The 26,908-nt window shown below is 38.8% G+C and overlaps 1 protein-coding gene across 4 annotated transcripts in view; it reads left to right on the plus strand.

Annotated features, from left to right (window-relative positions):
- Positions 1 to 1,637: 1,637 nt before the first annotated feature.
- Positions 1,638 to 26,908, plus strand: part of VPS13A (vacuolar protein sorting 13 homolog A) — a 109,531-nt gene continuing 84,260 nt past the window's right edge. For all 4 annotated transcript variants that reach the window (XM_069776694.1, XM_069776693.1, XM_069776696.1 and 1 more), the window contains exons 1-19: positions 1,638 to 1,803; positions 9,803 to 9,846; positions 10,382 to 10,424; positions 11,424 to 11,519; positions 11,804 to 11,905; positions 12,560 to 12,669; positions 12,994 to 13,053; positions 14,226 to 14,285; positions 14,518 to 14,598; positions 15,046 to 15,103; positions 16,766 to 16,893; positions 17,119 to 17,225; positions 17,861 to 18,032; positions 18,398 to 18,460; positions 22,410 to 22,545; positions 23,221 to 23,315; positions 24,117 to 24,259; positions 24,675 to 24,876; positions 24,966 to 25,080. In XM_069776694.1, coding sequence (XP_069632795.1) covers positions 1,704 to 1,803; positions 9,803 to 9,846; positions 10,382 to 10,424; positions 11,424 to 11,519; positions 11,804 to 11,905; positions 12,560 to 12,669; positions 12,994 to 13,053; positions 14,226 to 14,285; positions 14,518 to 14,598; positions 15,046 to 15,103; positions 16,766 to 16,893; positions 17,119 to 17,225; positions 17,861 to 18,032; positions 18,398 to 18,460; positions 22,410 to 22,545; positions 23,221 to 23,315; positions 24,117 to 24,259; positions 24,675 to 24,876; positions 24,966 to 25,080 — 1,915 coding nt within the window. In that variant the 5' untranslated portion in view covers positions 1,638 to 1,703. The remainder of the gene's footprint in view (positions 1,804 to 9,802; positions 9,847 to 10,381; positions 10,425 to 11,423; positions 11,520 to 11,803; positions 11,906 to 12,559; positions 12,670 to 12,993; positions 13,054 to 14,225; positions 14,286 to 14,517; positions 14,599 to 15,045; positions 15,104 to 16,765; positions 16,894 to 17,118; positions 17,226 to 17,860; positions 18,033 to 18,397; positions 18,461 to 22,409; positions 22,546 to 23,220; positions 23,316 to 24,116; positions 24,260 to 24,674; positions 24,877 to 24,965; positions 25,081 to 26,908) is intronic.

A 26,908-nucleotide genomic window follows, 5' to 3' on the forward strand; every position in this document is an offset into this window, starting at 1 on the left:
GAGGTGAGGCATTGCTGCTGTGGCAGGCTGTTGGTAAGTAGGCAAATATATGCCACAGTGAAAGGAAAGGTCTGGAGAAGTGGTAGGTAGCATTCTCTTATTACTATAAAAAGGAATGAAACAGTGTATCATCTCTGGCAGTCTTCCCAGTCCTATCCCCCCCCCGTGAGTAAGACATTCTAGTTAAAATGGTTTAATTTATTGTATTAGATACAGTGGTTCAGTGACACCGACAGAAAGGAACACAGACTGCTCCAGCGTGGGTCCCTGACAGGCCACAGGTCGTGCCAGAAAACCTGCTCCTGTGTGGGGCCTCCATGGGCTGAAGCTTCCTTCAAGGCACGTCCACCTGCTCCGGCGTGGGGTCCTCCCTGGGCTGCAGGTGGATATCTGCTCCACCGTGGACCTCCCTGGGCTGCAGGGGGACAGCCTGCCTCACCATGGTCTTCCCAACGGGCCGCAGGGGAATCTCTGCTCCGGCACCTGGAGCATCTCCTCCCCTCCTTCTTCACTGACCTTGGTGTCTGCAGTTTTTCTGTTTTTCTCACATATTCCCAGTCCTCTCTGGGTGCTGTTGTGCAGCAGTTGTTTTTTCCTCCTCTTAAATATGTTATCTCAGAGGTGCCACGAGCATTGCCGTGGGGCTCAGCCCTGCCCTGCCGTGGGCTGGCTGGAGCGGGCAGGAACCGGCTGTGTCTGGTGCGGGGCAGCCCCTGCTCTCTTCTCGCAGAGGCTGCCCTCCATCCCCCCCGACTTGCCATGCAAACCCAGTGCCACATGCTATAAAAACTCAGGGGTTTGCTTATCGATAAACATTTGAACTTCATTTCAAACCTAATTGTTGCAGTTCCAGGAACAAGCTGGAGGATAATTATATTCTTCCTGCCATCACCAAAGAAGTGCATTGTGGCTATTTGGCAGAACAAGAGCCTTGTGAGCGCAGGAGGCCTCAGCACACAGTCACTCGGGGCAAACATGACCCAGTTTGATTCAGCAGATCCCCGAGCCAGAAAATGGCATGAGAGTCAGGCTCTTTGCAGAAGTATCTTAATTTCAACTTGGTTTAGTCATTATGCTAATAATAGTTCAGCCACTTTCAAACAGCTGAGAGATGTAACAATTTCTACACTTGCCCAGCCTGGGGAAAAAAATGTATTCAAAATATCGTAATGGCTACCACATCTAAACTCCTCGGACCACCTAGTGAGTATCTTACAAGCACGCCGCAAGCAGCTAGCCAGCGCGAAACCCTCCTCTTTCCCTCGGAAACCGTACGAAGCGGCCACAAGAAACAGCCCAGGCCCCCACCCCCGCCCGCCCCTCATCCCGCCGCGGCGCGGCCCCCGCCGGCTCCCGTAGCCTCCGGCAAACCGCGCCCCCTCCCCCCCCCGCTCCGCAGCGGGCGCCCAGCTGCCGCGCCTGCGCGCGGGAAGGCGGCCCACGGCGCGTGCGCACGGCGCAAGCGAGGGGGGGGCCCCCCGGCGTCTCGGCGCCCGGGGGGAGGCGGGCGGGGCGGCGGCGGCGGCGGCGGCGGGTGGCGCATAGGACACGCCCCCTCGGGCCGCGGGGGCGGGGCGCCGCAGTGTGTGTGTGTGGCGGAGGGCGTGGCGTGGCGGAGGGCGTGGCGGGGCCGCGGCCGGGCAGGGGCAGGCGGGGGAGCGGGAGCCGGGGCGGCGGCGTTGGTGCTGCCGCCGCCGGGCAGGATGGTGTTCGAGTCGCTGGTCGTGGACGTCCTGAACCGTTTCCTCGGCGACTACGTGGTGAACCTGGACAGCTCCCAGCTGAAGCTGGGCATCTGGGGAGGTACGGGGCTGCCGCGCCGCGGGGGGACGCGCCGCCTGGCCCGGGCTGGCCCGGCCGCGCCGGGGAGCCGCCTTGCCTGCCTGCCCGCCCGCCCGCCCGCCGCCGCCCTCGGCACCCCCGCGGCTCTTCCCGGCCGGCCGCGCTCGGGGCCGCCCTGCCGCCCGCGCAAGGGAGGAGGCCGGGGCGGTGTCCCCCGGGCGTCCGGCTGGGCCCGGCGGTGCCGCGCCCGTCGCCGCGCTGGGCTGCCTGCCCGGCAGCGCTGCCGCCGCTCCCAGCACCTGCCCGGCAGGCTAAAAATAGTCGTGGGGGCGGGCGGGCGGGCTGAGAAGGCGGTGTCCGCGGGGGGCGTGGAGCAGCCGCTTTGCGGCGGCGGCGGAGGGGGGGGCGCGCGGCCGCGGGGCCGGGAGGGGCTGCAAAACAAGGGCAGGAAAACGGCGGGCGCAGTGCTCGAGGTGCGCGGATGTCCGCCTGGGTCTCATTCTTCCCTGCGGAGCTGGCCCCGCTGTCTCCCCCGGGCTGGCGGGGGGCCTGCTTGCGGGTGTGGGGGTCCGCGCGGCGCGGCGGGCGCTCGCGGGAAGTTTGGGGAGGGCCGGGCGGGCAGCGGGAGCCGCCGCCGGCTCCGGCTCCGGCTCCAGCCGGGAGCCTGGCCCGGCTTCGCGTGAATGCGAAGCCCGTCTGGCTGAGTGGCGGAGCGGCTTTTTCCCTGCCCGGAAACGAGAAACCGAAAATAAACGCGCGGGGTTTTGGTAGCGCTTTGGTGTCGGTGGTGTGCTGAGGGGAGCAGCAAACAGCAGTCACGTGCCGTTTCTTCTCGGTGCTGTTACCTGTAGCTCCAGACTATTTGTCGTTTTGGCGTTAAAGAATCAGGAATAGAGGCCGTCTTCGGCGTTGGCAGAGGCTGTCGCCTAGCTCTGCTAGGCGGGCTGAGCAGTAGTCTGTAGAAATAAATTAGCATGCCGGCTCTGAAGGGAGGAAAAGTGTTCTGTTTGAATGTGCTCTGCTGAGGTCCCTTGAGGAACGTATGAACAAGAAAACAGCAACAAAGGTCTCTCCGGTATGTCCGGGCAAAGCAAGGAGGCGTGAGGAGAGTAAGACACATACAATTAACAGATGCGTGTGCAGGGACCACTCCTGGCTCGGTTTGGAATGTGCGTTCCAGGTGTCTGCAGCATCAGCAAAAGCAAACATAAGAGTTGCGAGTTTCTTTTTTTTTTACATGTGCGTTCGTACGTCTGTGGGTGTGAAGCATCCTCGAGGTATTCTCTACCTACAGTTCCATTCTTAGGTACTCATATGTATGAATCAGATTTTGGAAGCTTCTGCTGGAGTTTTTTGCACCTTGGACGTTCTTGTTTCACGCTTTTGTTTTCTGAAATGGCGTCCTTATTTGGTTTCGTCACTGCAGTAGTTTGGCTTTACTTAGTCAAGGCATTTGTAGGATCTTGGCAAAGTTCAGTGTCTATATGGAGTTTTAACACTGCAACAGCACAGATAACTTCTGGAGAGAAAGTAGTAGTCTCTGATCTGCAGCTCTAAGGCCCAATATAGCATATTTATTACAGATTATGTGTGTCTTACTTGAAAGGATTGAGTTACTGCATCTTTCAGCAAAAGTGTGTCAGACTAATTGTTTGATTTGTGAACTTAACCCGTTCTTCAGTTATCATGGTTTCTTCTTTCTGTTCAGGGAAGGCAAGCAAAATATTTAATGTATGATGTGGAACATTCTGTAAATGTGTTGGGCAATGTTTATACATTACAAAAAGGTAAAAGCTTGTTTTTCCAGCTCTGTAGATTGCTGGTGGTGGTGCCTCATAGATGCATAATCTGCCAAGAGTAAACTCTCACCAGATTAGATGCACATTACCTCTTCACTTTTTTTAAAAAAGCTAAATAGATCTCATTAATTTTTGCTTTGGAGTTTTGATATTCAGCTGCTATATTTTTGATGTATGTGGAACTTGATTTTGGGATTTTTCTGTTATTTCCTCTTCAAGTATTTTTAATATTTTAGAGGCTTTAGTATATTTTTTCTTTAAATTAAATTCCTTTATCCCCAGTACAGTGCTTTTGTACTGAAACAAAATCAGTCTTCCTCTACATAGTCTGTTTACTTGCTTAGCATGAAAATTGGTATATAAAGCTATGTTTTGCTCCAAGATGCCCAAAACTATTGTGTAGTGTTGTTGAAGCATCACCTGTAGAGTTTTATTTTTTCCTCATCTACTGCACGATGCTTTCACTTGTGTTTGCAACTTAAACTATGTTTAAGGGTATGTGCATCTGCAATATTTCTTTCATTCCGAAGATTTTGGAGGACCTAGAAATTGCATTCCTCTATCTAAAAGGCAGTAACTATTAGTAGTAATAGCAGTAGACTACTGTCTTTACATGGAGGCCACCGTTGATTAGTAGATCCCTACACCCACAGTATATCTGAAGTCTACCAATAATTTTATTGGCTTCCTAATTACTAAAATTGTGGAACTAAATTATTTTTTTAGAAAAATAGTACTATTTTTGTCTTTGTATTTTGTGTAAACTTAATACTTTTTCATGTTTGTCGGCATGCTTTGAAAGTGTTTCCATTACAGCTGTGTGTTTTCGTACAGTGTTTGTATTTACCTGTCATGATAAATTTGCTACATTTTACAAAAATCATGTAGTCCTGAAATTAAATTGTCCTAAATCCATTCAATATTTTAGTAGTGATTAAAAGGAAAGTTTTTCTCCCTGTAACAAAGAGCCAGTGCTTTTTGGATGCCATAGCACTGCACAGGTACTATGTATCTGTATCTCAAATTTTAAAAGGCATGTATTTTTTTACCTCTGAATGATAAACACCCAAGGGAGTTTTTTTTCCAGATGCTGTAGGGAATAAATTATGTCCTTGTGATATTTTATAGCTAGCCTGTTTACACTAACACTGGTAACCTGTTGGTAGACTCTGGATATATGTATAAAATGTAATTTTATATAGTTTCAGCTTCTGTAAATTTGGAAGCTTTATTAATGACTTTTTAATGAACATGCTTAACATCCATTCTGGTTTTGCATAATGAGAGAATTCAGCATGCCATATCAACACTATCTAGATTCAATCTGTGCAGTAAAGTTCTGTGATGAGACTGCTCCAAACAACATACATGAACACAGTAATAACTTCAGAAATGTTTAATTTTTTTTTCCTCCTTGTTAAAAAACCCCTTATGTTGAAGGGTAAAAATGCAGAGTGTCTCAATACTAAAGAAAGATGTGATGTCTGGAAACAGACCTATGGCTGGGAGAATTGCAAGAACTGAATGACCTGAAATATAAAAGGCAATGGAGAAAGGAGAATGTGGGACAACCTATACAAGTAAAAAAGGTAGTTTGAACATGTAAGGCCAATATTGGAAAGGCCAAGGCTCAGGAAAGGATGTAACAGGGAAGGAGATCATATTCCTTAAGAAGTCCATTAGTATGAAGCAGAATAAAAAGCTGCTGTGTTAGGCAGCTGCTAAGGAAAGCTATTGGATGGCTGATGCTGGGAAGGGCAGCGTTTTAAACCTCTTCTTGTTCTCGTCTTCACTTAAAAAGATAGTTTCAATGTGCTGTGTTAACAAACATGTAAGTACTTGGGTTAGATAAACAGGTTAGATGAGTATTTAGATAAGTTAGATATTTTTGAATGCTCTAGACCTGATAAAGTTATACTTCAATACCTGAAGCAATGATTGAAGCAATGTGAGATGTTGACAGTTATCTTTGAGAAGTGAAGTGTCATTGAGGCTTCCAAACACTATGAGAGACCAAACAGTTGTTTCACCAAAGTCCCTGTTGCCACTGTTTTCTTTTGACTGGGTCTAAATAACATTTCATTCAGTGTCCTGGTCAGACCCTCTGTACGGCCCTTTAAAATACTTGATTCTCTGTTGACTTGGCAGACCTACTTATTAGTCAATGTCTCGAGCATATCTTAATTAACACAACTTGTTATTTGAATAGCTGGTGTCTTTTATTGGGGTAGCTACATTAGTAGGATGATATAGGCAGATAATTGACACAAGTTTGTGAGCACACAAGCACTTTTTACTTTTTTCCAGCTACACATATTATTATAATAAAAGATGACTACTTTTGCATACCTTGCCTTGTGTAGGTATAGCAGGTGCAAGGGTATAGCAGGTGCAGTTCTCCCCTTACATAGTAGTAATTTGGATTTACTGAGGTATGAAGAATATCTAGTAGTTTCTGCTGCCTTTCATGACCTATTTTACAATAGATATCAATAGAGGAGCTATTTGGCAGACACTCTGATCCTCAAAGGCTGACAGCTTGTCTCCAGAAGGTATGCTTAAACAGAAATAATTAACAGCACAAAGATAAGTAGGAAATGGCTGACAAAGGCAGCAGTTTGTATAAAGTGATCAAAGGGGTTCACAAGCTGACAGTGCTGTTGCTAAAAAGCAGAAGTTCTGTTAAAGTATGTGAGTGAGCAGGAGTGTTGAGTACTGGTCAGATACCAGCTGAGGTATTTTCAGTTTTTGATGCCTATCATCTTTCATCTTTCTTTCTCTCATCTGCCTTCCCTACCCCCCCCGCCCCATTTACAAGACAGCAGAGATGTGATTAATACTTAGGTTAAATCTGCAGGATTTTTATGTGGGTTAATTTTCTTCCCCCTCTTTAACTTCTGTTGACATCCATAACAAAATTTCAGTCAGGCCTCTTTGGTGAAATCATTTATAAGTGTTAATCTTATTTTCTAGATCTCTTATTGCGAGCTAAGTCCTTGGTAGGAGATGTCGGTTCATGCACTCAAATTTATGAAGTTATTTTGAGTACCTAAATGAAAACCATAAACCTGTTTATTCCAGAATTTTGACAAAAGTTTGATTTTGTTGAATTATTTTGAATGTCCAGAGATCAGTAAAGCTAAGAATTTGCTTTATAATATAGCCTAAATAAATCCTAGGCTGTGTTGTAGGTATTTATAAATGTTCTGGCTTTTATTATTGTTTTGGCTGTTAGCCTGCATGTTTAACCCTAGATATTTATACAACTCCAACTACTTGTATATACAGTTTTCAAGGTTGCTTAGTTGGGCAATTTTTAACCCATCAAATGGGGTTTTATCTGGATGCATTTCTGTCGTGAAAACAAAGAAACATCCAATTGCCCCCAACAGGGGGGACCCCCCCCACCCCCCCCCAGAAAAACCCCAACAAAACCAAATAACCAAATCGTCATGTATTTTGAAATTCTTACAGTTAACATCCACTGGCAGTGCTCCAAGACAGTAAAATTCAGTAGCTGTGTTATCTCCTGTAACAGGCCTTTGTTCCCTGATCTTCCTGCTTCTGTTTGTGAGGGCTTTTTTTTTTTTTACTTCCCCCCTTCCCTCCCTCCCCCCCAGCAGAACAGTCAGGTTTCAGTGCAGGTGCACTTGGAGGTATGTTTCATTGCAAGTGAAACAGCTGAGCATGATAGAGACTAAAATTTGGCAGTGAAAGAGAATACTGACATGATCTGTTACTGCATTTTGAATTATGAGTGTTAGAATTGGTTGCTAGCTGAGGTGTGGTAACTTTGGAAACAGTTCTTGTTTACTTGCAGGAATGTTTAGTCAATTTCTTTCTTGCACTCTCAAGTGTAGGAAGAAGAAAGGTTTTATAAATGTACAAAACATAGTGCTTCAGTAGTAGCCTTTTGTGTGCTTTGATAGTCCATTCACTATGATCAGACCCTCAATCAAGGTTTTTATAGGTAAACTGTGGTATTTCAGTGAATGTGTTTCAGTACTGTAGTATAAAATTGGGATGATTGAAGTTTTACTAATTTCTGTCTCTGCTAAGGATTTTAACTAAAACCTTTAAATTTATTAATTATAAAATCATAGGTGTAGAAAAAATGGTGAAGAATTCTTTACTCCACTTCCCAATCTCAACATTTAATGTAGAATTGTCAAAGCCTTCTTGTTTGAAAAGGTGTCTATACCATGTTTATTCTCTGCCATTACAATGTGCTCAGGTAAAATGAGTTCTCCATCACAAAACATTGCAATTGCTTGAGATAATAATCCTTGCTCACTTTGCAGTACCTTGTTTTTAGAAGCATTAGGGCTGCCAAATTATTGCAGCTTAAGTTACTGTGCCTCAGCTGAAATGTGGCATGTGCCAAACCCTTGATAAATGAGAGGTAATGTTTACTTAGCTGACAGTGAAAAGTGAAGAAGTGAAACCCTGTTAAACTGCTTCACGTGTCACGTAGTCTTAGAGTTTGCCTGTGAACATTTTTATTGTGGCTCAACTGAGGTGCAGAAATTGCATGTTATCCATGGTAACTTAGTTACAAACCCGAACCTTTGCTCTGGATACCATTATAATTACTTGCCATGAATAGTTACAATTAGTGATGTCTTCTTGGAGAAGCAAATGCCTTTTTTTTTTTTTTGTGTGTGTGTGTTTGTGTCATATGAAACTTCCTCTAATTAGTGTTAAAATGGTCTGTGCAGGGTCAGCTTTATCAGGGAATAAGTTTAGAGTGGAATTGAACCCAGTGGTATATAAAAACTTCCACCTTGTTATTACCTGCAAAGACTATGTAGTCTAGTTACAGTTACTAGATTAGTTATAGATGACTGCTAAGTATGCTTTCTTTGATTTTTTTCTTTTCTAATGTCCCTGTCAATATGTGTGTATTGTAAGGCTTAAAAGCAGAGCCACCAGCTCTGAGAAAACATCCTTCTGCTTACAGTATTTCTCTGGAAAGGCTGATGGTGCCACATGTCAGGTGGCACAGTAGAATTCTACTGGAAAGTGATAATAGCTTGTTGCAATGAATAAATTAAACCATTAAAAACTTTACAATATTTTGCGAGTACTATAAGATGGATGGATTAGTTTACCTGGTCAGCTCTCTTCTACAGCAGTTCAACAACTTGAGCCAGCTGTTCTAATGAATGCATTTTTGAGATTATGGTCCAGTTTCCCAAAGTTGGTGGTACATTGAACAGTAGTCTAATGCCATCAGCACTATATAACTGCCAGAATTTTTTTTGCACAGGGAGCTCCTGTCTCCCCATATGTTTGGCCATTTCTAACTTGCATCCCCCAAAGGAAAGCATTACTGGGTCAATCAAGTCATCATTTGCAATCTCAAGTTGTATTCCTTTCCTGCCCTGTAATCTGCTTCTGGTTTCCTGGATCTCATTTATGCCCCTGCTCAGCTGTATCAGGTGTCTATTCCATGTGCATGTGTTAACACTATACAACTAATTTGATGGTAAACCATTGCAGGTGTTCCATCCTTCTTGTAGAATTTGCAGAAGACATTGCTTTGGACTATGTGCATGTTTTTAAGTTACGAGTTTCCTGGTCCCTTCCAATGTACCTTTGTTATGACAAGTGTCTGATGTCAGGTACATTGTAAAAACAGATCCTGCAATTCAAATTTTCTGTGTTTATAAAGTACTGAATTTATTGTTGTCTTAAGACATTTAAAAATTAGATTTACTGAAATGCTTCCTGTGAACTTGTATAAGCCTATAAATATAACTTGCATATGTAAGATCTTTTGAGGGCTAAAAATTCACTCCAAATTTAATGTTGGTGGATTTCCACAAGCACAAGAGGCAGATGGTTGAGGAAAAAGAGGCAAACTTTTAATTTCAAAATGAGTCCTTAGAAAATGTGACAGTAATTTCCAACATTTTTACTTTGAGGAATCAGGGGTTCTTTTCCATGGACATGCAAGCTCCATGAGAAAATCTCAGATATTATTGTGTAACATGAAAGAACAGTGAGTTCTTAATCATCTTTCACGGATATTTGAGGTGTAGCTTGTGGATATCTTCCATCTTTCACGGATATTTGAGGTGTAGCTTGTGGATATCTTCCATAGCAAAGAGTTGAAGAACTGCACGCCAGGGACCACTGACTCAGACTTTAGGATGTTTAGTGTGCACCACTACTACTTTGCTTATTGTAGTTTTACTTATTGGCTTCTTTGCTTTTAGGAGCCGTAGCACTGAAGAATCTTGAAATAAAAGAAAATGCACTGGTAAGTTAGTGAAAATAAAAACTGTTGCAAAAACTATTCTTGAACAACATTTTGGATTGTACATACTTTTTTCTGTTCTTATTTTAGGATACACTGTCTTTTAAGAGAAAAATTACTGTTTTGTTTTCTCTGCGCTTGTGTGGATTGCCTAATTAATTTGAGATTAAATTTAAAGGTGAAGGTGTATGCTGGCTTCATTCAGCTTCCCCCCCGCCCCCCTTCCACCCCCAAACTAGAACTCTCAGCAATTGCTAAAAGAATATGTTTAGGTCAAAAGCAGTACTGAAAGACCTTTTTTTTCTTTAGCTTATGAAGCTAGAAACTTGCTCTTGGGAATGTATTTAGCTAGCATGGCTTAACAGTCTAAATTGGTAACCAAATACTTTCTTGTTCCATTATATTGAATGGTTTTTTTTTTTTCCAGTGGCTGAAAGGTAAATTTGTTGTAAAGGTTATCATCATCTTTTTTTCCTATGTGGGAACATTTCACGAGTTGTTGAAATGAGCTTAAATGTTCTAAACCACTTTCTTTCAGAGTCAGCTGGATGTGCCATTTAAAGTTAAAGCAGGACATATTGGTAAGTTACATTTTAACATGCACCAATGCAGGAGTTACTAAACATACTACTTTTCCTTGCAAGTGGCTCTAGACATCCTAAGCAAGTGGTTTTCCTAGTTTCCTTGATTTGCATGCCTTGTACACTCTGAAGTTTGTCTCTTCTGAAAAATAACTCTTTGAAGAAGCTCCTTTTCTTGAGCTGAGATAGTAAAGCTAAAATATACTAGAGTCTTGTCTAATCACTTCAATATTATTGAGAAAAGAACCCAACACAGCAATGATGAGCAACTGAGCAGGACTGGATCTTATCCCTTGTCTTAGCAAGACTCCACAACGGATTTTGCCTTCTACGTTCCTTTCTATCCTTCTTCCCTGTTTTTGCTAATATGAAAAGTTTTCTCATTGTAAATTGATTGTCTTGTAAAAGTTAGTGGTTTGTTAAATCAAACTAAGTCTAAAGCCATTATATTTCCCTTAAATCTACCCTGGAAGTATATATTTCCTTATGACTGATTTCATAGTTTATTACAATTGACACTTGTGTGAAGAATGAGAGACGGTGTAACCTCAGGGTCCCCATGTTCGTGAAACATACACACTGCTTTAAGACTCTTCAACAGAAAAAGAAAGAAAAATATGTATTTTAAAAATCGTGGGTTTGGGAGCGTTTAGCTGAGTGATTATATATGAGCTGCCCATGCTGCTCTTGTTTATGAGGGTGCTGCAGTGGATTTGCAAGGAGGGAGAGGTTGCTGTTAGGAAGAAGAAATATAATTCAAGGCAGTAGGAGAGGGCCTGTAGATTTAATAGTTCTGCTCATGGAAAAACATGCCTCATGTTCATTTGTGTGCTGTGTAAAAAAAACCCAAAGGACATGTGCCTCATGCACTGTTTTTTTCTGTCCAGTATAATAATTTTCCAGAGATTTGGTGGTTAATGTTGATTTTTCTTTCTAATATTTTTCTTTCCAATCAACTATTTAACTGTATACCTCAACCTTTTTCTTTTGTGTTTGTAGGTCAACTTAATCTACAGATTCCATGGCAAAACCTTTATACTCAACCCGTTGAGGCAGTTCTTGATGGAGTTTATTTGCTTATCGTGCCCACAGCCAGTAAGTTAATGTAGAGAAAAAAGTGAATGTAGATAGGTGGGATTTCAGAAGTATCTGGAATGGGTTGATATTGTTTTCATGAGCTTTATTCCTAGTAGATACTCCTAGCGAATACAATTAGATAATGGGAATGGGGTGTCTTTCAGTAGTTTACATTTTGTCACCTAATTTTTTTTGCTGTTATATAACTATTAACAAAATGAGAAAATTATTGCTTTTGAAACAGCATCTTCCAAAAATGGGTAAGGTTTTTTATATCATACCCTTTTACATTGTGTATTTAGGCATAAAATATGATGCTGAAAAAGAAGCCAGGCAGCTCTTGGAGGCAAGACAAAGGGAATTGCAAAGGATAGAAGAAGCAAAGCAGAAAATAGCTGACCAAGGTAAAACTGGAAAAAGCTAATGAAAGTGACACTATTTCTTTCTTTATTTTAATCCAAAACCATGCTGGATTTTCACTTAGTGTTTTAGATTCCTTTTTTCCTCTTGTTACTTAAAAACCTATTATTTACAGATTTTTAGGTGTAGTTGCCATCAATATTGCAGAACAGGTATCCTGAAAGTAAAAGTGTTGAAGCATTGATATGATCTGATATAAATAAGGCTTTTGAAATATTGCTTGTTTGTGTCATATGTTGCCTTAACTTTGTTTCCAGTAGCAAAGAATTTTTAAGGTTATACCTTTTTAAAGATTCTGTTTAATTTGCTCTTTGATACATGTTAAGTCTTACCATCTTAAATTCAAGTTTTGGTACTTTCAAGAAATATGTATTGGCCACCTTTAGTATCAGTGGGTACAAGTCATACTTTTGAACTACCTGATTCTTCATGCAGCAGGTAATAAAGCTAAAACCATCTAGTCTGAGGATATAAATGTTAGAGATTATAGTGAAAGGACATGTTCTTATGCAACTAGAGTACAATGTAAAAGAAAATTTAAATATCATACAAACTTTATTATGTTACTGTTTTCTCTAGTGTAATTTTAAAAATACTTCAATACAAACAAAATATGAAATTCTTTTCCTCTAACTTAGATAAAGTAAAAGAAGAGAAACAAGACACTTTTGTAGAAAAACTAGTCACTCAGGTCATCAAAAATCTTCAGGTGAAAATTTCCAACATCCATATTCGCTATGAAGATGATGTAAGTACTTCTGTATATCTCAGCATGAGGGGTTGTGCACTGTAACATGAAGTTAGGAACCTGTCAGATTTCTTTTCTTCTAGTTGCTTCCCACATTGAGAGAATCCTAGTACAGTTTTGGAAATTTCATAGTCTTAAAAACAAACAAACCTGATAAAAAGCTGGTACCAAAGCATAAAGATATTTATAAGCATATATTTGGGTACAAAAAAGATATAGTTGTCGGGTCTTTGCTATATATTTTTATTATTGGTTATTTACTTCAAATCTAAATTTAGAGCATAAGATAATCCTTTTTTGGTATTTTTCCCCCTGCTTTGTTAGATCACAAATCGGAATAACCCCTTGTCATTTGGGATTTCACTTCAGAATCTAAGTTTGCAGGTAATTTTATTTTTCATCTAAAAAGCATGTTGATGTATACTGATAGGTTAAGTTAAGCTTTTGTGTATTATTGTGCTGTCCGGTAACATACTGTCTAATGAAAGTGTACCTATAATCATGAACAACACACAATGGTAACTACTTGGTTTATCAAATGCAGCATGAATATTGTGGTGGGGGTGCCATTAAACATAAAGCACTAGCATTAAAATAGATCTTTGGGAGGAAATTCTTATTATTCTGCCTGCTGCACTTTGTGGTTGCCAAGTACCAGACTTGGATTTGGGCTTTTCAGATCTATGAATATTTTACTGAAATTGCCATGAGCCCCAAGAGAGGAAGTTACTACTTGATATTGGGGAGGGGGAAAAAAAAAAAAAAAAAAAAAAGAGGATGGCATCTTGTTTCAAACCAGAGCTCAGTTCTTTGATCTGCAAGCTCCACTTTAAAGTGCTAATACTAGTCATCATAGACTGTACACATTTTTTTCCTGGAAGACTACCTAGTAGTAGCAATATGCTGATTCTGCTGAGTTGCTCTCTTTCAGTAGCTTTTGCTGTGCAACTGATAATCTTAAAGAAATATGTCAAAGTAAATGTAAATTTTTTTAATGAAGTAGTTGTCTTATGAATGCTTGTTCCTAGCACATAGAAAGTTTTTTGCCAGCCCCCTCCCCTAAACAGTTTTGCATAGTAAGCAAAAGCTTTAGTATTCTTACTGCTTCACTCTTGAAATGCTTATTATTAGCCTTGAAAAAGTATAATAGCATATGGTGTTTCTGTTGGGCTCAAACTAAAATAGTACTTCCAGAATTGTAAAAAAATTCTAGTCCCTTGTTTATGTCTTTCCAAAGAGCCTGCCTAAAAATAATGTTGGTGTAAAGAAAAACAGTTTGAATACTGAAAACAGAATTTTAAAGAATCTTTTGGTTCTTGTGTGCAGCCTGCCAGTCACTGCACGTACGCGTGTGTATTTTTGGGAGGGGAGTAGCCTTATCAAGTTTCTACTTAAAATAATGGCTAAAACGTCTTGAATTAGAAGATGGTGTCCCATTATTTTCAGTGGGGTTTAATTATGATGATGTCCTTCTTTTTTTCCTGGTTTGTTTCAGTGATGATAAAATGTTGGTGTGTTATAGATATTGGAATAACTTTGTTTAATTCTCATTTCAGACCTCAGATAAGAATTGGAATCCGTGTTTACATGATGAAACTGCCAAGTTGTTCTACAAGGTACAGTGTAAACTGTATGCTAAAGAAAGAATTGTTAATAAAACAAGCTGAATTAGTTCCTTCCACAGAAAGTGAGATCAAGAAAAATAGGTAACAGTATAGGCTCTAAAATAAAAGGATGCGTAGTCTGCAAGGAACAGGCTGAATATTTTATTCATCCAGACTTTGTGAAATCCAAATTATTAATCTAAAATTTGTACGTATTAATACATATGTTCTGTTGTATTTTCAGCTTGTACGACTGGATAACCTTTTTGCTTACTGGAATGTGAAATCGGAGATGTTCTACCATGGTGGTTGTGATGAATCGTTGGTAAGTAAGCATGAGATAATGTATCTAGTATTCCAGTTCATACTGTGAAGCATAGAGCATGCTTCACATTCAGTTCTGCTTCCATTTATGTCAATGTCCTGGAGAATTGTCTTGTTACTAATAGCTTTTTTAGGAAAACTAGTAAATATTATGGTTTTTATGTAATGGAAGTAGAACACCCATCTGAGGAAGTTAAAAAAAAAAAAAAGTAGTCCTTTGCCAGTTACAAAATTATACACAATATATGGTCATCTTACTGTTCAGTGATTTTTATTAGCTGAAAATAGGAGTCTTATTCTGTTTAAAACATAGATTAGTATTTTGAATTTTACTGTGTATCAGAGGGATTAGCTGAAGCTTGTATTAAAATGCTAACTTTTTATATTTTAAAACTGTATCATGAAATAAAAATGCAACTTTTTTTTTTTTCCTCCATTGTGTATTTAGGTTAACTTAAAACAGGGAGTTGCCAGCCACAATGTGATTCCAGAAGGTTATGATTTTGGTAGGTGGTATTTTATTTGTATATGTAATATGCGTGTATACTTCTAATTTTTAATGCCTCTCAGAAATTGCTTCTTTGGCTGTTATTCAGAAATCTTAGTAAAGTGTTGTGGTGGGTTGACCCTGGTTGGATGCCAGGTGCCCACCAAAGCTGTTCTATCACTCCCCCTTCCTCAGCTGGATGGGGGAGAGAAAATATAACAAAAGAGCTTGTGGGTCGAGATAAGGACAGGAGAGATCACTCACTCGTTACTGTCATGGGCAAAACAGATTCAACTTGGGGAAAATTAACTCAATTTATTACCAATCAACCAGAGTAGGGTAATGAGAAATAAAACCAAATCTCAGAACACCTTCCCCCCACCCCTCCCTTCTTCCCGGGCACAACTTCACTTCCAGATTCTCTACCTGCCCCCTCCAGTGGTGCAGGGGAACGGGGAATGGGGTTTACAGTCAGTTCATCACACGTTACTTCTGCTGCTTCATCCTCCTCAGGGGCAGGACTCATCACACTCTTCCCCTGCTCCAGCGTGGGGTCCCACCCACAGGAGACAGTCCTCCACAAACTTCTTCAACATGGATCCTTCCCGCGGGCTGCAGTTCTTCATGAACTGCTCCAGCGTGGGTCCCTTCCACGGCGTGCAGTCCTTCAGGAGCACACTGCTCCAGCATGGGTCCCCTGTGGGGTCACAAGTCCTGACAGAAAACCTGCTCCGTGGGCTCCTCTCTCTACAGATCTGCAGGTCCTGCCAGGAGCCTGCTCCAGCGCGGGGTTCCCACGGGGTTACAGCCTCCTTCGGGAACCCACCTGCTCCGGCGTGGGGTCCTCCCCGGGCTGCAGGTGGATATCTGCTCCACTGTGGACCAACATGGGCTGCAGGGGGACAGCCTGCCTCACCATGGTCTTCATCACCATGGGCTGCAGGGGAATCTCTGCTCAGGCGCCTGGACCATCTCCTCCTCCTCCTTCTTCACTGACCTTGGTGTGTGCAGGGCTGTTTCTCTTAACATGTTCTCACTCCTCTCTCTGGCTGCCATTTCTGTGCCTGCTGCAACTTTTGTCCTTCTTAAATATATTATCACAGAGTCGCTGATGGGCTCGGCCTTGGCTGGTGGCAGGTCCGTCTTGGAGCCGGCTGGCATTGGCTCTATTGGACTTAGGGGAACCTTCTAGCATCTTCTGACAGAAGCCACCCCTGTAATCCCCCTGCTACCAAAACCTTGCCACACAAACTCAATACAACAGTGTAAAACATCACTAAGATTAAAATAAATATCCTTATGGAATAAGAGTTATTATAGTGAAGTAAGTGCTATGTTTGAAGCTATCTTGTACTATAAATAGCTTATGTCATAGCCAAAAAAATTAGATTTGTGGAAAATATAAACTATTAATTGAAACATCTGCCATGTAATACCGCATACAGGAGATCTTGTGAAAATGTTCCACAAATATTTGTTCCAGAAATGTTGCCATAATGAAACTGGAAATTGAGTATAGATTGTGTTATATTTTAAGCTGTGTTGATGAAGTCTTCATGTTTTGAAGTCTAGCATTTTTAGATGACTAATCTGGCATAAATTGAGCTGATAAGCATTATGTATCATTTAGTCTTAAATATTTTAATTGCACTTTTTATATCAACTTCTGTCTGTTTTTTAGTATTCCGCCCAATTTCAGCTAAAGCCAAACTCCTTATGAATCCTCGATCTGATGTTGACTTTTCATCACCGAAAATGGATTTAGATGTAAATTTACAGGATATAACTGTTGAATTCAATAAGCCACAGGTATAAACTATTTCTCTGAAGTTATATGTATTGTGGTAAAAAAGTTAGTTTGCAAGAATACTAAGAAAAGCAGTCTGAAATTTTATAATGAACATACAGAATCAATTTTCTTCTTAGTCTTGTTTTTCTTTGTAAATTATTTTCTTTTTAAAAAAGAAGCTTGATTCAGGTTGTTTTCAGAAATTAACACTTGGTTTGAATTTTTTTGTTTGGTTTTTTTTTCAGTACTTCAGTGTTATGGAGCTTCTTGAGTCCATTGATATGATGACTCGAAATCTGCCATATAGGAAGTACAGACCTGATGTTCCATTGCACAACAATGCCAAGACATGGTAGGCCACCTCAGGCTTTGAAAATAATTTGGTAGTTGTTAATTTGAAATAATTACAAAGGGACTGTTTCTTACTTAAGCAGGTTAGAACTCATTTCCTTCTGAAACAAAGTCTTCTCTTTTGTTGTTGTTTTTCTTAAGCTAGGAGTATTAAAAAACATTGGTGAGTACCTCAAACCAAAGGTGAGGACACAGTGTTTGAAAGCCTGCATTTGCTGTCTTAAAGACCATTATCAGAAATGAAGGACACCCCATTATATGTTAAGTACTATTACAAGAACGTAGCTATTATCTAAGAATGGCCAAATCGTTTCAACACAGATGGCAGAGATTTGATTTCTTTGCAGAAGATTCCTTACAAATATATTTTGATTATTCTCACATACACATGCATATACTTGTGGGCACTTTTTGTACAAGGTTAGTTTTTAATCTGGGGAAATAGCAACCTGTCAACTTTGTGTGGAAGAAAATAAAATCCTTAGGTTCCGCTACTGATCAGAAGTGTGATGTTAGACAAGGGATTTCACTCTTTCACAACTTGAAGTTGTATTTAGTGGGAGTCTGCATAGCTCTAGGTGTCTTTTCAATATACCAAAAGAAATGTAAACTACACTTATTTGTCTTTGCTTTTAGGTGGAAATATGTTATTTATGGCATCCTTGAAGTAAATGTTCAACCTAAGCTCCAAATGTGGTCATGGGAACATATTCGGCACCACAGGAAACAAGTGAAGAACTATAAAGACATGTATAAAACAAAGATAACGTCAAAAAAACCTAATGAAGAAATCTTAAAATTGTTGGAGGTTAGCCATTTTCCATTAAAGGCTGAAATATTGTTCATCTTGCTATTTTCTTAAACTTAAATGTTTACATGTTCCTAAGTCAGTAATAAGTTAACATAAAATTTTCAGTGGCCAGACTTGCAACTTTATCAGTACCTTTCTCTGTGAGTAGTTTTAATAAACATATTAGATAATTTTTAAAAATAATAACTGCAGTAAAGAAAAACATAAACTGATGCTTTTCCAGATTTATTTTAAGTTTTCAGCTTGAGCAAATTAATTTGGGTTGCACTGAAAGAGTTGTTTACTGTCATTTCCTGTAAAACTGAGCCGTGAAATCTAACCAAATGAAATTGTCAAAAAATAATTTCTCACCTCTTTTCTAGGAATTCGAAAAGGCCTTGGATATTTTTAACATCACTCTAGCAAGGCAACAAGCAGAAGTTGAGGTAAAATTTCATCATTTAAGTGAGTCTAAGAATAACTGCAACATGAGGTTGCGGAGATTTTAGGCAGATCCACTTTAGTTCTAGTGATTAAATTGTGCATCATACAGTCTTCCTATTTTTCTTGTATTTCATGTTTTATATTTATATATATTTTGTAGGGCATAGTTAGTTTCAGCTTGTAATTAAGCAAAAATTAAATAGTTCCACACACTGCTTTTTCAAAATAACTGATCTGGGATAAATATCTTTCCACTTTTGTTGAGGAATATCTACTGTGGAAAATATGGTCAAAGGATGATAGGATAAGTCAAGTTGCAAGTGATTATACCCAAAGCTTCAGGCTTCCTCTCTCTCCTCTTAACAGCCTAGGCTATTAGTTTATTCCCTTCCTTACTGATAGCCTATTATGTAGGCTGAACACCTGTATGTGTAGTGTGTTGACCTTTTGTTACTGTTTGCAAATGTTATTCGGAATACTGCAAATGTAGAATACATTTAAGTACATTATGACAATTATGCAAGATAATGTGATGTGAGTAGTTAGACTTAATTTGTTAGCCTTGTTTTTCCTAGGTTAGCATACTGCTTAGTTTTCAATGTAGAGAATGAGCATCGTTCCAGGAGACTGAAATGAAAGCTATATAGGTTTTCTGAAATCTGTGAAGTAGTCTTTCTCCATTAATAATCAATGTGACTAAAAGTAAGCAGAATATGAAGTTTAGAATCTGAAATATTGATGTATTGATAACTAAACTTCATGAATGTCGATAATATCTTATGGCAGTGCTTGAAAGAAATTTGAATTTTTTTTTTTTTGGAGTATATTAAGTATGGTATGAATGCAATTGCTGCAGTGATAGATATGGTGCTTCTAAACCAAAATTTTGAACAGGAATCCATAAATGTGATTCTTCCTTCTGGTTTTCTGTATGTATACCCACATTTGGGTGCTTGTATGATCATTATTCAGACTTTACAGAACCAGAAGACACATTCATGTCCTTCCACTTCATTTGTTTGGCTGTATTGGAGTGCTTTTCATGCAAACGTTTTTTTGTTTTGTTTTAGTTCTCACTTAATTTTGGCATGTTTTTATCTTGTACCTTATAGTTTCTTTTGGTTTTATCATTTTCCTCCTACTTTTTGCAAGGTGATGGAGATCCCAAAGAATGTCCTGTCTAGTTTTATTTTTCTGTTCTCCAGTGTGACCATGCTGCTTGTATCCACTGGAAAAAAAAGTAAACCTCATGGGTTGAGATAAGAATGGTTTAATAACCAAAATAAAATTAAAAATTAGCAATAATAATAAAATATAATTATTATAACAGTAGTAATGAAAAGGAATATAACAAAGAGAGAGAAATAAAACCCAAGAAAAGAGAAATGATGCACAATGCAGTGGCTTGCCACCTGCTGACAGATGCCGGAACAGCGATCCGCCCCTCCTGGCCAACTTGCCCATTTATTTACTGAGCGTAATGTTCTATGGTATAGAATATCCCTTTAGCTAGTTCATGTCAGCAATCCTGGCCGTGCTCCCTCCCAGCTTCTTTGGCACCTGCTCGCTGGCAGATTATGGGAAACTGAAAAATCCTTAACTTAGGATAAGTGCTACTTAGCAACAACTAAAAGATCAGTGTGTTATCAACATTGTTCTTGCACTAAATCCCAAATACAGCACTGTACTGATTACTATGAAGAAAGTTATCTCTGTCCCACCTGAAACCAGGACACAAGCAAATGAATTTAAATTTGTTTGGGCTTTAAGTCTTGCATTTGAAAAGTGTTAGAAAAGCATCTTGAAAGATCTGCTAGCTAAGTCTCTGGATTTATTTCCAAGTATTGAAAATCAGGTCACAGTGATTCTAAACTGTTCTACCTCCATCTATCTATCAGAACCCATCTGTCTTATTGTTATCAGGTCATACCTCTGAAAAAGGTCTCAAAGGACTTGTGAGAGGCAAATCTACTACTAGCTTGGTATCCTGACAGTTAGCCTTAAGTCTACTAGGAATTTAAAGGAGCACCCTTTAGATGTGGGCTGAGTAAAGCCAGGTAAAGGATCCTACTGTTTGTTAAGCTTTTTTGTTTTTTAAAAACATACCTTAGAGTTGAATTTCAGGGGCTTGCTTTTCTCTGGACCTTGAAATCAAGCTCCCCAGAACTCACATTTGTGAACACAGTACCATCTGATTTTCTGGGAACTTTGTAGCAAGAACTTTATATTCCTAAATCTTAGACCACTTTTTAATCTTTATCACTAGTGCCATAAGCACCAAACACCAGCTTCAGTGAGCCAAGCATCAAGTCTCTCTGTCAGATAGCTTGAGAAATTTTGTGCTTTCATTCTAGAGAATACTATGTAGATGATTCACCTAAATCAGAATACAGGATGATGCTCTTGGTTCTCCCTTTCTTTTAGTCAAAACAGTTTACCTTGCTGAGTAATCTTTCCACAGACTATGACTGTATTCATTACTAAACCATTGTAAATGGAGGATGAGGAAAGCTCAACAGGATTTCTTCAGGAAATTTCTTTAGTTCCAATAATGCACAAATGTTCTCTTCATCCTTGCAGAAGTACAGTTCCCCTCCCTTTTGTCTGTAGCCTTTCTTGCCTTGGACGCTGGTGCCAGCTGCTGCCTCAGACATATTGAGAATTATAGCTCTAAGCATGTCTTCTTTTTCTCCATGGCAGTTGTACTTCAACACCAGCTCCTTGGTGTCCTAGAAACTGATAAATTCAGAGATTCAACAGCCCTTTTTTCTAAGGCTTTGTCCATTCTTTCCTTGGACCATTTGCTCTAACATCTGCTTGATGACTTGGTATCCTTTACAAAGAGGACTTTGCAGGATTTTTTCCAAACTTTTTATCATTTAGCTGACATTCTTCCTCATCTCTCTGAGGTGAATCAATAGTATCAGTTCAGAAGCCTTTGTGTTTTTGTGGTGAGTCATGCCTTCCATTGGCCTGTAGGTGGATAGATGTGACAAGTCCCTTAAAAGTTCTCATTTATAGCCAGCTGTTTTCCCTAATTGTGTTGGGTTTTTTGAATGCTGAGAAGGGATCCCTGTCTCACTTACTTTGGGTATCGCATTCACTAGAGCATCTCTAAATTCAGGGCTTATCTGCAAGTGTTTCTATCTTTTTGGATCATATTAGTCATGAAGAAAAATAGTTTGTGTGGTCCACTGCAGTTTTGAGAACTCCTCTGTCTCTTAGATTGCTTGATGGTTGTTTGCTGTCCCTTATCCCAAACTTTCGGTGCTCAAGTCTGGATGTACTTTGCATTTTCTGTGAGGACCCAGTATTGGAATCATCACTGGCATCAGACAGGACAACCCCTAGTTGTTGAAATAATGAATGTGGGAGAAGTGAAGGCTTCCTTACTGTTATAGCTGTATGTGTCAGATCCAGGAATAGTTTTCTATATTCCTTAGAGTAAATATTCTATTATAAGAGTAATGTGGGGGTTTTTTTGTTTGTTTGGGTTTTTTTGTTTTTTTTAAAATTATTATTGCTTTGGACATATATCATGAAATGAAAAATACAGGGGTCATTTAAAATTTGGCCTGTGCTGGCTATTTAATTGCTTATATATGTATTTTTAATGATTCTTTGTAAGTGCATTGTTATGATGTAGAGTGCTGTATAGTGTTGTGGAATTTTTTTTTTGAGGTAGGAAACATTTATTGACTTAAAATCAGCTACCTTTTGCTTGCTCTTTTTGTTCATAAAGGTGGTTGATTTTATGCAAGTGAGAATTGGTCTGATGATGCACTGTGTACTTGAAGTTATTAGAAGAAAAACTAACAAATAACGTTGCCTTTTCAGTGGTTGTCTAATGATGTTTTGATGTGTTAGAGCATGTCTTGGGTCTGTATTTTTCTTAAGAAAATTAAAGAAGCATGAAGAAAATGACTTGTTTGAGTATTTTTTATATTTCAGGCAACTAAGGCTGGATTAAAAATCTATAGACCAGGAGTGAAACAAGATGATGAAAATTCTGGTGGCTGGTTTAGTTGGATGTGGAGCTGGTCAGGTGAAAAAAAGGATGAACAAAAGCAAGAAGTAAAGGGTTCAAGTATGTTCATTTATTGGTATTTTTTTCTATTATTAAAAATGACTTATTAGAATAATAAGACCCTAACAATGGAACTTTGGATTTGTTTAATATTTGGGCTATCGGATTAGTGATGTTTACATTTGCTCAGCCTTTTTTTGCTGATGAAGTTGTTAATTGCATGTTACAGAGGTATCTTACAATCCTTTCCATAAGTCTTTCTGAACTGTCTTCGTTTTGTGCTTTCTCCTGCCACGGTTTTTGCATTTGTCTGCATGATGTACTGTGTATGGGGATTTGAAGAAAGTGCTGGAAAACAGTAGCAGTTAATGGAATGTAAACTATTTTACTTCCATTCATTTTATAATTTCATGCAGTGCATTAGAGTTTGATTCACTTAAGTACAGGGCATATAGTAAAGGTTGTGGAAAATGGAAAGTAAATTAGAAATATTGCTTCATTGTTAGTAAGCTAGGAAATAGAGTAGGTGAGAATAAAAGTATAACTGCATTTTAAAGAATACTTTAGGAGACTCAAGACTTTGCTTTAGACCTCAGGGTTTTTGCTTTTACTAATTCAGAACAATGATGACAGTATCTACTGTATGTTATAGAGCTACCAAGCACTGGAAAGTGTATAACAGTATTTGGATGTTTCAGATACCTGTACTGAGTTTAACGTCTTGCAATGTGACAGGTCTTGAAGAGCTGATGACACGTGAAGAGAAGGCTAAACTTTATGCAGCAATAGGATATAGTGAAACAGCTGTGGATCCAACCCTTCCAAAATCAGTAAGTTGTAACCCACTATGATATCAAACAATTGGTAGCTTTGTCTACTAATAAAAATATAAAGCTGATAGGAAATTGCTTTTAAAATTGCTTGAAGCTCTGTCTCTATATTTCAATACTGTTCAGATAGTTTTTAATTAAGTTACTGCATGCTGGCTTTGTGCAGAACAGGGCATCCTTAGTTGTAGTTTTAGGAGAGTTGTTATAGAGCTTTGAATATTCAGAAGAAGTTCAGAATGAAATTTTGCTTGCTCAAGCTAGAATAAAATCATATAAATAGTGTATTATTTAAGTTATGAAATGCTTCATATATCCTCTTACAATATTCAGAAATTTTTTAAGAAAGTGCCCTGATTCGCTGGAATCTGAAATATGAGTGATAGTAGATGAGGTACAGTAGGTGACTATATAAGGAAAGAGATGATTGAAGGACTGTAGTGGGGAAGAGTAACATTTTTGAACCATTCAGAAATTGTCTGATAAATCATCTTTATGTAAGTTACCATGCACGGTACAATGGACTGCCTTCCAGCTCTGTGTCAGAGGCCCTTTACCTCATAATGTGGTGTAGAGACATCAAAGACATAAGTCTGTAAGCATAGTCTACTCTTACTCTAACCCTGTCTCTTTGTTATAACTATTTGGGAATTACTTTTACACCAGCTGTGATACGAACTATTTATAGCATTAGAAAAATAGTATCAAACTGGTATTTGTGGCTTTCATCTTGTCATAAGCTGTACTGAAATGTATATTAACATATTTTGTAACCCACTGTTGTTGTTTTTCCTGCATATCTAGTATGAAGCCATGAAGTTCTCTGTGAAATTATTAAGCATGTCTATATCAATAAGAGAGAACAAGCAAACTCCTGAGCTGGTAGAATTTGCATTAACTGGCTTGAGTACAGTATTTACCCAACGACCAGGTGCACAAGCAATAAGGTGAACTTTATCAAACTTTTGTTGCTCCTCATGAAATGTTGATGACCTCTAATAGACATTTTAAGGCTCTGTCATGATGTTTAACTTCAATTTTTCCAGTGTCATTTCTTGTGCAGTTTGGGAACAGAATCATCCTGCAACTGATAGACAAAGTGAATGGATACTATTTCCATTATTATGTTCTCTCTGTCTTCAGAATTTTTTGTGCCAATACAGATTTTGTCCTTTTTTCAGTTTGTTATGTACAAGCAATCCAGTTCCTAACTTAAGTAGGGTAGAGATATGTTGTTCTTGTGTTTGGGTTTTTTTTGTTGTTTGTTTTTTCTTTCAGCTCATTCCTTATACTCTTAACCACCTAATTGTACCTAGCCAGATGGATGTTACATCTGACCATGCTGTTTACCTTTCTTTACAGATTTGAAACAAAAATTACCTCACTTGACGTTACAGGCATGTCCCGAGAAAAGTGTACACCCTGTCTTCTATCTTCTCGAACAGTCTATTCAGACAAGAGTACGTCACTCTTAAGCATAATGTTTGAGACTAATCCTTTGGATGAGAAAGCAGATCAGAGGCTTAGAATAGAATCACAGCCACTGGAAATAGTGTATGATGCAGTAAGTAAATATTTGAATACATTATAAATCTTGAAAAATCTCACTTAACAGTAAATTTGCCATGTATTATTTTTTCTTTATTTTAACAGATGACAATAAATAGCTTAGTAGATTTCTTCAGGCCTCCAAAAGATGTACATTTAGAGCAATTGACATCAGCAACTCTGATGAAGCTTGAAGAGTTCCGTGAAAAAACATCAACAGGCAAGTGCTGCATGCTCTTCTGACTATACAGTCAGAAAAATTTTTGATTCTAGGAGTATGAAAATATTACATCTTTACATATGGAGATATATGGATCCAAGTTAGAGCTTTCTAATACAACACCTAAATAAGATGAATTCTTCAGTCTCATTACAAAGCATTTGTTCTAGGTATTGGATAATTTTATGTCTGTATCTTTTTCAACTTCAGCTTCCTTTGTAAAATATGCTTCACACCTTGAGGTAGTATTTCAGTATTTATTCTGTTGTACTCCGTGCAGACTTAAAAACAGTTTACTTGCACCTTTTCTGTTTTGTTTGTCTGAGTATCTAAATGGCCATAATAGTTTCATACTCTTTAAAAACTGATACTGGCATATTTGTCCTCTAATGAAACCCCTAAATCCTTTCCAGACTTGCTGCTTTTCAGGACACTATCTGCCTTTGTATTGGTGTTTTCCACTTTCTTTATTCCTCGATGAATGTTGATTTTCATCTGGATTGACTCAGATCAAGTCATATAAACTATATTTATCTGTCTTCAGTTACTCAGCATTAAAGCCATTCCTCTAGTTTTCATTTCATCCTACCTTTTTATCTCTAGAGATCTTGTATTTTGACACATGAATGAAATTAGTGAATACTTTTAAGACTGACACTGAGATTGTGGAATTAACTTGTTCCAGTAAGGATGTGTGAGGCTTTCTACATCAGAGGTGTGTCCAGCACAGTGTTCTCTCTCCAACTGTGGATTGGAGAGGATGCTAAGGGGAGATTTCATATATAAATTCTTTTCAAAAGTAAAAGAAAAATCAGTGAAATTTATTAACCTCACTTAATTTTTTAACCTATTAATATTTAAATTGTATACTTAAAAAATCTGAATACTCAGTGATAATAAGTGAAAAAAAAGTCACAGAAAACTCAAGCATAATGTATATTTAATCAATTGCTTTTATCAAGCTAGTATCAGAAATGAAATCAGGCATCAGTTATATTTCTATTCATTAGTTCTTCTTTGACTGAACTTTTTCATTAAGGACTAATGTCAGATTAACAAAAGTTATCAATCAACTTGCTTGTCTTTTCTATCAGAATCTTCTCCAGCAATACTAAATATATTAATAGCACAGTTCATTCCTGAGATTAATTTAATGAAAATTTGCTTACATTCAATATGCTTGCTTCTCTGCTCATTACCACCGAATACTCTAGTTCTGATCACGATAGATTTTTTTTTTTTGTGGCAATAGGAAATCATGCTATGTGTCTATTACAATTTAAGCATAGCTTTACTTTAGAGGTATATCCAATGACTCTTACCTTCACAAGAATGCTGAGTTGCCCATAGGAATCTAAAAGCTTGTTCCACTCACAAATGAGAAGCTTGATGGAAATTTCCAAAAATATGCTGTGCATTGCTTGTAAAATCTTGGCTGAGACTTACAAAATTACCAGGGGAAGATGTCATCTGCAGAATATTCTGCAGCAGGTGATTATGCTGTTCTCAGAGTTAGAATTTAAAAAAAAAAAAAAGAATTATATCAATATAGTTAATAAGTTCACACTTGCAGTCCTTCTCAGGAAAGAATTCTTAAAACTTTTGTTTCAAGCAGTGGAAGATAGCTGGAAAATATTGGGAAACTGTGAACGGCAGAAGTGAGGGAACTTGCTACATCAAAATAGTTATGATGTCCATCACCACTAAAAGACATTACAAAAGCTTAGTTTCACAGACTTCAATTTATGGACTCAACTACATTCTGTACATATGAAGGAAAAAGAAAGTATTTTCTTGAACTGTCTGCATCACTTGAATACAGTTAAGC

The sequence above is a fragment of the Haliaeetus albicilla genome, chromosome Z (genome assembly GCF_947461875.1).
Source record: "Haliaeetus albicilla chromosome Z, bHalAlb1.1, whole genome shotgun sequence".
NCBI lineage: Eukaryota > Metazoa > Chordata > Aves > Accipitriformes > Accipitridae > Haliaeetus > Haliaeetus albicilla.